This window comes from Salminus brasiliensis, chromosome 13 (genome assembly GCF_030463535.1).
Source record: "Salminus brasiliensis chromosome 13, fSalBra1.hap2, whole genome shotgun sequence".
NCBI lineage: Eukaryota > Metazoa > Chordata > Actinopteri > Characiformes > Bryconidae > Salminus > Salminus brasiliensis.
The window spans coordinates 37,736,719-37,750,467 of NC_132890.1; the positions used below are offsets into that span (position 1 = coordinate 37,736,719).

General features: G+C 42.9%; 1 protein-coding gene across 1 annotated transcript; it reads right to left on the reverse strand.

The window, feature by feature from the left end:
- Nucleotides 1-1,921: 1,921 nt before the first annotated feature.
- On the reverse strand, nucleotides 1,922-13,046 carry ddx6 (DEAD (Asp-Glu-Ala-Asp) box helicase 6). Its single transcript, XM_072695485.1, has 14 exons — nucleotides 12,961-13,046; nucleotides 10,002-10,630; nucleotides 9,735-9,798; nucleotides 9,483-9,587; nucleotides 8,807-8,936; nucleotides 8,571-8,717; nucleotides 8,378-8,472; nucleotides 8,093-8,215; nucleotides 7,772-7,900; nucleotides 7,504-7,620; nucleotides 6,868-6,931; nucleotides 6,689-6,790; nucleotides 6,380-6,564; nucleotides 1,922-5,704 (listed from the first exon to the last, which is right to left on the reverse strand). Exons 2-13 carry the CDS (start codon nucleotides 10,202-10,204, stop codon nucleotides 6,389-6,391), a joined length of 1,455 nt encoding a protein of 484 aa, XP_072551586.1. The 5' UTR covers nucleotides 10,205-10,630; nucleotides 12,961-13,046; the 3' UTR covers nucleotides 1,922-5,704; nucleotides 6,380-6,388.
- Between the last annotated feature and the right edge of the window lie 703 nt (nucleotides 13,047-13,749).

The window sequence follows — 13,749 nt, forward strand, 5'->3', positions numbered from 1 at the left end:
TGCGGAGTACCACATGGTTCAATGTTATAACCTTAACAGTTCTCTTTTTTACAGCTGTTAATGATGCATATCCGTTCCGTCTGAAAAACAAGACTCCGTATGTAACCAGCTGGGTCATATTTCTCAGTTGGTATCGCAAATCCAGGGAGAACAAGTTGGCACCAACCCAATCAGACACGGTCTACACAATTAGTCCGATAAGGAGCCAGAGTGCATTAAAGCTGGATTCAATAAGACCACTATATCAGTCCACAGGTCCCCTTTGCCCAGAACAGAGTAATCAATCATTTATTATCCAGTATTTTATAGCTGGGCTGTAAAGAATTTTTATTTCCTTTTACAAGGGCAGCCTGATTGGGTGCTGGAGAAAACACAACCATACCACCCACTTCTACCAGATCAGGAAGTCAGCTTCTCCACTATAAATAAAATCAAGCAGCTTTTGTTCTCTAAGTTAAGAATTCATATGGGAAATCTATTCAAATCATTTCAGCAATTGTATCCCTCATAATAATTGGTTAGAAGAGGCTTTACACATAGTTCAACACCACATGACCAATAATGCATTCTGCTGCATTTGGGACACCTGCACATTAATTGTTTCTTCTGAAATCAAGGGTATTAAAAGAGCTGATCCTGCTTCTGTTGGAGTAACTGTATCTACTGTCCAGAGATTTGATTGCATTCAGCAACAAGTGTTAGTGAGATCAGGATGTTGGATGATCACCACCCCACCTCAACCTCAGCTGATCCCAAAAGTACTGGATGGAGCTCCACCACCATCACTCCAGAGAACACAGTTCCTCCACAGCTCAACGCTGGGTCATGTTGATCTGCTCCAGAGAGAATAAACATTAACAGTATACAGCCTCTAAGCCCATACATGTAAGCAACTAGCCAAGTTTCACCTGTCTGTTCTTGAGCAGCAAAGTGAGTTTTTACTGTGGGAACCAGTGTGGATTCTAGACTCTAGGAAAATGAGATTTGGTCACCTCACTTCATGGGACTCGTATCTGGACTGAACCCTGATTAGATTGTAGCCCTACGTATTTACACTGGGTAGTCAAATGTGGCTCCAGTTACACCAAAACCTGATTGCTGTGGGAGACAGAAGATGCACATTTGACAAGCAATTAATACTGGGGTTTGGGCTGTACTGGGATGAATGCATTTTGGAGGGGTGGCGGAGTCCACACTGCTGTAACATCGCTCAAATGCACCGCAGACCAGCTCCTGAAGTGGTTGAAGTGATTGGATTAGTATCTGGTTTAGAGGAGTCTGGAGAGAGTTTACACTTGCAGTTTTATGTGGCTCATTTTTATCCAGATATAAGTGACTAGATGTTAACAGAGCCTTTGGCTGCGTCCAGACTGCAGCCAAACCGAATTTATTTCTCAAATCAGAGAGGATTAGGTCAGGATGCACAAATCCGATCTGCATGGGTTGCTATTGTAAGAACATTGGAGTAAATGGGCTGTAATACACTGAGGGGCAGCTGGATTTGACTTGGTTGTTGGTCATGTGAGGGACAAGACTTTGAAATTCAAGAGCATCGGCGCAGACGGAGATGCATCTGTACATATCAGACTGCAGTCGCATTTCAAACTGTCCCCAAATGTGGTCTGGATAAATGCAATTGTGTGGTTTCTGGCTGTCCGGAAAATTAAAAATGAATCTGGATACAAACTTGATACACCAAATTCTGGTGTGGGGCTGGTAGTCTGAACACAGCCTCTGGACTTGAAACCTGATCAGTCTAAATAAATTAAATAAAACGACAAAGCCGATTTGTCCAGCAGCATGAACAAGATCTCAGATCAGATATTTAAACCTCCCCTCCCCAAGTCCTGATTACAACCACGTAATCTTAAACACACAGCAGGCGTTAACACACTGACATCAGAACAACCACAACATGATGTAATTTCAGTGAGCTTTATTCAAACAAAACCTAATTATTTGAGAACCACATTTTTTTTCTAATAAAGCATCACTGTCAAAAGTTGCCAATTCAAAAAGGAAAGAGCCAGACAGTCAAATCCGTTCATAAATAGAATATTGACATTCATCAATGAAAAACAAAAAACAAAAATAATAAACCTCAGGGCACAGGTTTTATGACTTGATTTTCCTTCCCCGGATTCTCCAAATTCGTGGCTTCAAATGTATTTTTTTTGCTTTCCCCATTAAGACTGTAAACCCACCCACATTTACCCCACCCCAACTGATGCATCTTTATGAAGGTCTTCCATTCCTTAGACTAATTAAGATCAAGGCTTGCTGCAGACCAGGGATGTCAAAGGGCGTCTCTTGTGCTAGAAGGCTGCAGCGTTGCATCACATCACGCCAACAGGACAGACATCCCTGCTCCACAGCGAAAAAAAAAAGATGCATCAGGGCAGCAGTTCACCTCCCAACCCACCCAAACTGAAACAAACCCTGAAGAATGAGCTTGAGATATTTGGATGATTGTGTGTTTGTTTAAACTATCCAACCGAATTGGGCGAGACGGTCTCGAGCTCAGTCTTCCAACAAAACGAAAGGAAAAAAAAAAAAAAAAAAGTAAACAAAGAAAAACCCCATAAAGGCCATAGCCTTTACTCCAACACACGGTCTGTGGCAGGTGACAATGCATTCCAATGTGCGAGAGAAAGACCAGGTTCTCAATTTTAAAAAGAAAAGAAAAAAGGCAGCTGCCAAAATGCCTGTGTAACCCCCATTCCCTCTCCTAGTGTCACATAAACCTCCGTGTTTTGAAAAGTACCCACCCCAAAATAATCATAAAAGGCCAATTGAATTAGGAGATCTATGTGCGTTTCAGGGCGACTGTAGGAGAGAGAATGAGCGTCCTGGTTCAAAACCATGCTACTATCAGGTGCTGGATGCTTCCAAACTAAGGAAACCACCTCTGAAATAGGATCAACCTCTATTTAAAGGTTTTCAGTTCAATTTGTCAATTTAATTTTCTGAAGAGTCAATTTTAGAGGGGCAATTAGCAAAACCACAAGCACAGTTGCAACACCCATAGTAGACACGGCTGAACCACAAAGTCGTCTCGCCTGAAGTTACATCATTAGCGGGGCCCCGGAGACAAAGCTGTGCTGTAAACTCAGTGCTGTTCACTGACACAACAATGGCCAACGGAGTACAACAGTAATACCACAGAATATAAATATCCCCCCCCCCCCCCAACAAGATTAACCTCAGCCTCCAAATTCAAAAGCAGCCGAGGGCAAACGTCTCCTTAGCAAGCCCCAAAACAACCCCTCAGCAAAATGTTAACCCTCCCCTACATCCTTCAACGCGTTTAGTGTTTAAGCAGTGATCACACCTTCTGCAATACAGAAGCATGAAAATAAGAAAGAAGAAAGTATTTTGGTTATCAGCACCCATTACGTTCTCCCATATTCTGAACCACTCCACCCTCCCCAAACCTCGGAATACTTCAGCCCCTAGTGGGCAAGTGCAGTGCAATCAAGTCTTGATGCCCAGTCCCAGAACCAAAGTCCAAACTTAAGTGCAGCCCGCACTGCTAAAGGCTTAGATTCACTTGTTTGTTTTTTTAAATCTCTGCAGCATTTTGTGAAAACTGGACTTCAAGAAGATAGCAATCCGACTTGCAATGCACTGCAAGAGCTCTTTTGTCGCTACATTGATCAATTCTTGTTTAGAGATTCTTTGCATTTGTTCGTCGTTTTTTTTCTCTCTCTTCTGAACGACAATGTGTGTCAACTTCTCTAATCAAAGCATCCCCCCTCCCACGCCACCCCTACCCAAAAGCATCATGTTGTACCAGTGCCATTGGCAGTGAACATAGATCAGTGTAACAGTTTTATATTACCATTCGCATGGTGATGTTCTCCCCCTCCCCCCAAAACTGCCAATTACAGCTGCACTGCAGCAAGAAGCATTACCACATGATGCAAAACGTTCACTTCTTATGATTCGAGTCTCTGACTAAGCACCCCAACAAGTGCCTCGTAAGTCAGCGGAACAAGCAAAGGCTGGAGAGATTTTTTTTTTTTTAGTTTCATGTCTCGAAAATCTCAAAGTCTAGTTGAGCTACTGACATCAAGATGAGGTGCACGTATCAACACTGGTTAGTGGAGCAATTTGAGATCGAGGCCAAATAATCCAACCACCTTCTCGGACTCAACATGGCACAAGAAAAAGGATGTTCTGTGCACAATAATTAGGGGTTATTTACAACTAAAACTCCATGCCAATACTTGACAAAAATAAATAAATCTGGAGTTACTTTTTTTTTTTCCTAAACAAAAAGAGCAGAAACAAATCACCAGGTTTAAAGCTGGTCTTATCACATATCTGCTCAACCAGAGCAGGGTGTAGGGTCTTAAAAAGAAAAAACAAAAAAAAAACAAACAAAAAAAAAAAACAGACACTTTCCAGTGCTGACAGAATTCCACATCTTGTATGTTTCTCACAACCATCCAGCCTTTTCAGCTTGTTTTAAAACGACCCGTTAAAAATGAAACCAAGTATTTACAAAGTTTACAAATGTGCCGAAACTGCTTCCAGTGGCACATCTAGGACAATGAATCGCCACCCAACAGGAAAGAGAAACTACACCGGAACAAGAATGGAAAGGGGTGAGGCCAAAAAAAACAAAAAAAAAGAAAAGAAAAATCCAATATTTCCACATTCATCTGACTGGGGAATAATCATGGCCAGAGATAAAGGCTGGTGTGAGTTTCTGATCAAGTCTCTCGTAGTGTCGGTGCACCGAAGACAAAGGGAGACAGTCTGGGTCTCTAGAAGCACAGGTTCCATGACGAGAAAATTAAACGCCACTGAAGGCATTCGAGGGACTTGTGAAAAGATCAGAAAAACATCATGTCCCACTTTCATCACCAAGAACAGTCAACTTCCACATCCAGAGGAACGGTCGCTTTTTCCACATGTATTGGAGTCAGCACCAGCACACCAACCCTTCTGCTCTCCCATAACAGAATCTACTTGGTCCATTTCTAAATCGATTCAAAAGGAAACAAAAAACAAAAACAAAACAAAAAAAAAAAACACAAACCCAAACACTGCATGTGAAGAGTAATGAATCCTCAAAATATTAAATTAGTCACAGGGCGGTTACCAAAACTTGGCAAGTGCAAGATGAGCAGGGCGAGATCCAGAAAAACACATTATTACTTTTGAACAAGTTTGACTGCTTGTTAAGGCACTTGATACAAATTAACTACAAACGAACAGAAAAGCAGTGCTGCAGAGTGGGATGGAACGAGCTGGGTGCAAAGGTGGGCAGGCGATGAACAGGTAGGCAGCAAGTAGTCACGTGCTTCCTCAGGTGATGAACCAAGAAATCAGCTTCCATCGTCCCCTTCTACCCTTGTCCTCACAAGTGCTTAAAAATCTTCAGAACATGAAGAGTGGTGCAGCAGTCCTTTTAAGGGCCATGATTTCCCCCCCATTATTGGCCTGTTTCAATCAAATTCCTTTTGGTGGCACAAACAGAGGGGGGGAGAAAAAAAAAAAGAAAAAAAAAAGGAAGACAGACAAGATAAAAGGGGGAAAACAAGACAAACAAGGAAAAGGAATACAGAAGAGAGAGAGAGAGAGAGAAAATGGAGAAGGGAGGAGAAAAAAAAAAAAAAAAAAAAAAAAAAACGTCCCCAAGACACAGTAAAGAAGCAGAAGGGATGGACAGCAGGGGACGTACACGACTGGTGTTCTGCAATAAAGAGTGAGAAGAGTTAGATTTTTTTTTTAATCTAAATTGAATACATGTCTAATTCTACTAATAACAGCTGCTTAAAGACACATTACAGATTATTGGCACCATCACCAGCATCTGCCATCTACTGCAGTACTGGTGCCCGCCACAGATCCTTAAGCAAAGTGAACACCAGGGGCTACATGTAAGAAAGTATGTAGAATAACTAATGCAGTTCTAATTTTCCCTGTGCACAGACCATAAACAGTTAGAAAACTCAAACCCTCTAAAAGCAATTAATCCTCTTGTGACAAACAGACTCACTCTGAGTCCTCAAGTTCTGCTTTATTTATATATATATATATATATAAAAAAAAAAAACACATACACTACTTTGATTACATTTAGTGATTCACAGCAAGTCATTTCCAATTAATCCTGCAGTACCCATCATTTCCACTAGTTGTAGTAATTCCCCCATCTTCAGTACATTAGTCTGCAAAAACATTTATCAATTTTTATACAGACTGCTGCTTAGCATCTTTTGCATACACATCTTTCGCACATGTGGCCTCCAAGTGTCCTACATGTAAAATCAAGCAATTTTTTTTTTAACAGAAGATGTCCAAACGGGATGTGGCATAGAAAAAATGTGCAGTAGACTGGATACACTGACAAGTGTGCCATGCTCACCTCTCCTGCTCACAGTTTGACCTCCTCACTGCTCTCGCTGTGATACTCTGCCACATACAAGCTCTTATCAATGCTGCTAGGAATGGGCTTGATCTCAGTGCCCAGCTGCTCCTCAATGCCCTTTAGGTTAAAGCGGTCATCATAGGTGATCAGATTAATAGCCAGACCCAAGTGTCCAAAACGACCTGAGGGAGAAAGATTCATTTTAACAGTTGAAACCATTTACACACTTACAGCCAAGAAAGTGGAAAAAGATCTACAAACTGAGACTAAAGGCTTACACTAGTTAGAAAGGAAGATCCCACTTACCAGATCTGCCAATACGGTGGAGGTATGTTTCCCCAAGCTTGGGGAAATCAAAGTTGATCACCACATTCACAGCTTGAATGTCAATTCCTCTTGTGAAAAGATCTGGAAAAAAAAAAAATTACAACTGATTTCTCCTAATTTGCTCCTATGGAAAATGATTCAGCAAACAGTTAACATACCGGTGCAGACGAGATTTCGGCACAAGCCATTTCTGAAATCATGGAACACGCGGTTCCTGTGTTCCTAAAGGAGGAACAAGAGCAGAAAAAGAATTTAACCAATTCAAATACCAAACAAATTAAATAGTCCATTACACTTTTATGCTATACTACCAGTTATGGCTGGGCAATATGGCAAAAATACTACATCTCTATTTTTCCACTTTACTTTTTCCACGATACACAATACTTAAAATTACACACTAAAAACATCAGTAGCTACAGATCCTTAAAAACGACTGTCCAGATTCTCTCCTGTATTAAATATAGTGATTATTATCTGCTGCGCTTCATCTAATTAAACCAGTCTAATTACACTGTCTGTACTGAAACCGGCAGCTGTTGTGTTTATTAAGCACTAACAATATCCTTAATATACTTAGAAAAGCAGATTATCACAATAAATCAAGATACGATAATATACAGTCATACTGCCCAGCTCTACTACCAATGCAATTAATCACATTTCAAACATCACAAAAATACAGAAGCATCAAGGACACCATGATGTAGAGATGTTACTGGTGCATATTTTGCCATTAACTCAACATATTTCAATCTGGGTTTGGATATAAAGCTGAAGGCACATATGCCCACCTGTCTCATCTTGGCATGAATGTAGAAACAGGAATAGCCAAGCTGGGATATCTTTTTAGCCAGGAGCTCCACTCGCTGGGATGAGTTGCAGAAGATTATAGACTGATTGATCTGGAGCTAAAAATACACACAATTTCAGGAATAATAATCAAAGTAGGTCATACAGTAACCCAAACGCGCGCGCGCGCGCACACACACACACACACACACACACACACACACACACACACACACACACACACACACACACACACACAGGTCTGCTTACCCTAGAGAAGAGAGTATTAAGGCAATGGACTTTCTGCCTTTCAGTAACGTAGGCGTAATACTGGGTTACGCCCTTTAGGGTTAGCTCCTCCATAAGGTTTATCTCGTACGGCTTCTGCAGATGGGAGTTCTGCATAGGACAAAGATCAACAGCACAGCAAAACCTGCATTACTGTACAGATACATACTCTGCCTTCATTCTTAGCTCAACCACTGCACTTAGGATAACACCAGACACTAAAATACTTCCATTTTCTCTGCAGAGCAAAAAACACCAACATGCACTAATGACTCACCTGTAGGTAAAAAGAAAAATGCTTACCATGAACTTCTGTACACTAAGAGGGAAGGTTGCAGAGTACAGCAGAATTTGCCTTTGTTTGGGCAGGAAGCTCAGAATCTCCTCCATCATCTGCACAAAGTCCTGAGACAGGAGCTTATCTGCCTACTCAACCAAACATGACAAGGCAAAGAGGAAGAGGTTGGTGGGGACAGACATCAGGAATATTAAAAGCAACTGCAGCACCTGTGTTTACATTATAAAGCATCTGAACATTAGTAAAAGACAGCCAGCCTTTCTGAACACTTCGGTCAATGGACGACTCACCTCATCCAACGTGATCATCTGCACCTGGCCAACTTTTGCCACTCCTTTCTTGATGAGATCCAAAATTCTTCCAGGAGTGGCAATAACAACATGCACTGCAAGGCACGAGAAGTCAGCCGATTTAGTTGCAGATAACGATATGAAACGTAAGAAGATTCAGAAAAGGCCTTTACAGACTTAAACGAGGACATACCCGTCTCATCAAGCCTCATGATGTCATCACGGAGGTTTGTCCCACCTGTGGTTGCCATCACCTTAACCCCACCCATATGTTTGCTGACCTGTATGCAGATTTGGCTCACCTGTAGAGCCAGTTCTCTGGTCGGCACAATGACCAACGCTGCAAAGCCATAAACAGATAACAGCAATCATTCAGCATTTAGATACAAGCATGAATGAAGTAACAAACACCCATCAAGAAATCCTCACCTTGTATGCAGTCCTTCTTCAGGTCAATGCGTTCAAGTAAGGGAATGAGGTAGGCGCCACTCTTTCCTGTGCCGTTCTTGGCTCTAGCCAGAATGTCCCTCCCAGACAAAGCAATGGGAATGCTCTCCTCCTGCAGGGAAGAAACCAAAAGCAGTTAGGAGCAGATGGCCCTGATGAGATCCACAAACAGATCCAGCCAAACATGCTTAGGAAGCAAACTGAGCAGTCACTGAAGATAAACAGGAGGCATATGCTTGTTGGTTCTCCATTCTTTAACCAATATCTGAGGGGCACAATTTTTTAACCCACAAAAAGAGGGTTAAGGGTCTTGCTCACGGGCCCAACAGCAGCAGCTTGCCAAGCCCGGGTAATTGACTCTAATTAATAGACCAGTGCTCCAACTGAAGCATCTTAGACCTTTAGGGCACCTTCACACCTAGTTTGTTTGACACCAGACCCTGATCACCTCTTCAAGAGTTTTGGTCCACATCAGAGCGCAATTACTGCATTCACGCCTGCCCAAACAAACCACTCCAGAGTCCAATTTAACCAGACCAAAAATTGCAGGTATGAAATCGCCCTTAGACATCAGCAGGGGTCATGTAATGCATAGTACATGTTCCACTGAGGGGTCACGCTGTAACCCTATTCTATTCAAGTCACTTTCCACACATACCTGGATAGGTGATGGTTTCTCCCAGCCCATCTCAAAGATGCCCATTAGCAACTCCCGTTTCAGGCAGTAATCTTCAAATTCATTCCCCTTTGTAGCAGTCACGTCCTGCAGAGTAAAAATGAGAAAAAGAAGGCTTGGTAACTGGACTGGTAACAAGGAGACCTAAAGTAAAGTGATCTTATAGGGTACTTATTCAACTGCACCTCAAAACCAGACTGTTAATCTTACTAAAACAAATATGATCAGACTTACAGAAGTTTTCATTCGCATATCCTTAGGAGGAAGCTTTAAGTTCTTCTTCCAGTCATCTCCCGGTCTGAAGAAACAAAATCTTTGTAAAACAAACTTTCAAAAAGAAATTTATTAATAATAATAATAAAAAAAGATATGGTAGAGGTGCTATGCAATTTTTTTTAATTAATAAGCAGAAAAAGCATTTTTCAGCAGTCATTTTTATATTGCCAGCAAGCTTTACTTCACTACAAGAATTCTTGGTGCCCTTGAAATTCAGGTACTCACTTGATGACTGTGTTTGCTGTGGGCACAGGCTGGGAGTTGCCATTGTTGATTGTGCTGGAAGCTTTAATCTGGGTGGGTTGTGTCGTTTGAGGTCCCCCTCCTCCTCCACCAGGTCCTCCTGCTGGCTTCACAGAGCCTCTCATTTGGCCATTTTGATTCGACAGTCCCAGAATCACTGGATTCTCCGTTCTGGCTGTACTCATGTCTGTTTAATTCTTTTTTACCAAGATAAGCACAAAAAGTGGGAGAAATACCCCTTCGTCCAACAAGCTTGCAAGAATGTAAGTGTCCTTGACACAGCTTTTAGTTTGTTTTGTTTTTTTGTTGTTTTTTTTTAATCCAAAGCACAAAGTCTAAGCAATTTTCACACTTCGTTGTTCCTCAATGTCAGTCTTTTGTGGAACATCTCAACACAAAATGTCTTGTCGCTTAAGCAATTAGTCACAGATTCTGCAAGCAGGAAATTCGCAGGAACTACTCCTTCACAAAGAGGTTCCCACCTTTGCAAAAGTATAGTCTCACACCGGAGAGAGGCTAAGCAGCCAGACGGTTAGTCATTTTAGTCTTATTCTCTGCGTCCACTTGGGTCTCTCCAATTTTCAATGCTGATGATCCGAAGAGCCTTCAACCTGGACCCAAGAAAGGAAAATATGCATTGCATGAATGTTCATTTTAAGCAAACAAAAGGCTAAAAATTCATTTCATTCCAGTTATAAACACACAACTGCTGTTTTTAATTGCTTCTCACTGACTGTAATCAACAAGGCTCAAGGTAACGTATTCAAGCTGTTAAAAGCCATTTTCACAACAATCACACAATTTACGCTTTTAAGGATCTGTACAGTAGAGAATATTTTATAATACACAGAAAACTCAACTGTACAAATTCAGAGCTTTCCCAGACTTCATTTTCAATTGGGATTGACCACAGACACTACAATTTGATCCAAGACAGCAGTCCTTGGGGCCAGTTTCCTGGACAAGGATTAGGTCTAGTCCTGAACTACAAAACAGGCTCTTGGTCCTCTCAACTTAAACACCAGTTTATACCAGGCCACATATGGAAAACTTGCAGATTAGTCACTCAACTTTACTTCGTTAAACACCAACACAGGCCCAGTATTCAGCTCATCACCCTCATAACTACATTACAATAATAATCAACCGCAGTTTCATTGGCCCTGAAATAGAACCCTGTGGGACTCCACATAGGCCAAATGGTTATCATCAAGCTCTCCATCGTAGTTTCTGCATTAGAATTTATAACAATAATTTAATTAAGCAACAAACTAAACATTAATACTAAAACACAAGTAAACACGTTCATTATATTGTATTTTCAATTGTTCACTTATGAACATTTACTGCTCTACCTGAATGGAGTTTAAGGCTCTGTGGTTTAACAAGGTTAGTCTAACAGTTTAAAGCCGTCGAAATAAAATAGACATCAAAAACAGTCCCATAAAACTCAGCTAAATGAAAGCTTTCCCCATCTTCCTCTCCAGGCCAGCTTTCATTTTCCGCATTTCAGAAACAGCAGGTAGCCAAGTCCAGCTGATCGGAACCGCCGCACTGAGGCTGTGCTGTCCCGGCCCAAAAGCCAGGTTCTCCGGTGCAAGTGAGGGCGGGATTAAAAGCTAGAACCCTGCCATCGAGCAAGGCTGTATCCAACAGCTTTTCCATCTCAAAACAATCTCCGATCATGAGGCGGAAAAGCGCACAGCTGGCAACGACCCAGACCGAGCCTCGACCAACAGGCCCGGAATGACGGAGCTAGCTAATTAGCTAGCACGAGGAAACCGCCGTAGCACACAACCCAGCTAACGCCAACGCTAACTCGCAGATATTAGCTTATATTATAACATCTTCAAATTAATTACTAAATTTTCTCCAGCGGGACGAAATCACTGCATCCCGCCCTGTAACTGATGCGTTTCTCTGCCCCTGCACTTAGCTATGCTAGCCAGCCAGGCATTGTGGCTTCGAGGGGAAGCAGAGAGCAATGGTTAAACTAGCATAGCTAATAGCTAAATATAGAGCTAGATCGATCGATCGATCGTGGCAGCGATAAGAAAACATCACATTCTACATCTTACACGATTTAGAAATCACGACCAGGAGCATTACTCATCCTAAAAAGAGGACATGTCCAGAAAACACTCGCGCTAGCTAGCTGGAATAAGAGCCGGCTACGTTAAAGCGGCTAACAGTAGCGCTAGCTAGCTAGCGTAAACAACCCCGACGTACAGCACAGCCGTAGCTAGCCTTTAGTGAGAATACGTCTTATTAATAATACGGTTATTAATATTAATTCTCCGCAAGTTTCAATTCCGCACTGTCACGTTGTCGACGGGAGTGAGCTAGCTAGCCGGTGCTAGCCAGGCTAACGCTTCTGCGGCCGATTTAGGCAGGCTAGCTTTAGCTATCGAGCTAGCACAACACCACTGAACATGACACGCTGGAGATTTGAGCTTTATCCAGCGCAATGGTTTTAGGGTGGTGTTCTTATTAATGTTAACTAACTAAATAAAAAATATAGCTAGCTAGCTACTAACCAGCTAACAGAGCTAGCTAGCTAACTGTCGAAACAGCCGTGCGCAGGCCCGGTCAGCCAAGCAGAGCAGACCACCAGAGCTCCAGGGTCGAGAACCGTGGATGATTATAGCTAGATGGACTATTGAGAGGACGAACCAGGCAATCTGTCAGGGATCTGGGATCGTTCGTTAAAGCCCGGCAGCTCAGTTTTCCCCTGAAACAGGAGAGCTGCGTGGACGAGCTTGTGAGCTAGCTAGTTAGCTACCGTGCCCGTGCCAAGGGTACTGCAGCAGTGAGCGTCACTGAACCCAAACACGAAGCCTTCAGCTACACAACACAGGTCTGCAGCTCCGCACCCGGCTCCGCACCCGGCTCCGCACCCGGCGAAGGAGGACGCGAAACGGGTTGACTCAAACATACTCACCGAATACGGCTGAAATTACCACTCCGCTACGTATAATTCCTGAATAGCTACGAGAAGAGTTATGTGATATTTTGGGGGGTCTAAACCGAACGGCCAAGATGGCTTCCAGTCATCTTTAAACCCTCCCTCCGCCGGTCAGCTGACCCCGGAGCCGCGGCCTAATCTGGGGCTGCGTCCCAATCGCCCGCCTGCTGAAGGCCACGCGCTGCCTGACCTCGGGAATGCGGGTTCGGCAGGTTTGCAGGAGGAGAGCCTCTCAGGAACAGCTGGGCTACACCTCAGTGGTGCAGCAGCAGCGAGGCGTTTACATTAAAGGAGAGTCTACATTAAAGAGTCCAAGGTCAGATCTGTAGATGTTCACCTGAGGAACCGCTGATCATCTAACAGCTCTAATACAGATCATCTCACCATCTTCAACCAGCTGCTGTAGACCTGCTGCTGACAACCGGGTCTGGAACTGGAGACTAACTGGATTAAGGAGGTTGAGGTTGAGGTTAGGATTAGGATCAGGGTTAGGTTGTGGGTTGAGGTTAAGGTTAGGATTAGGATCAGGGTTAGGTTGTGGGTTGAGGTTGAGGTTAAGGTTAGGATTAGGATCAGGGTTAGGTTGTGGGTTGAGGTTAAGGTTAGGATTAGGATCAGGGTTAGGTTGTGGGTTGAGGTTGAGGTTAAGGTTAGGATTAGGATCAGGGTTAGGTTGTGGGTTGAGGTTAAGGTTAGGATTAGGATCAGGGCTAGGGTTAGGTTGTGGGTTGAGGTTGAGGTTAAGGTTAGGATTAGGATCAGGGT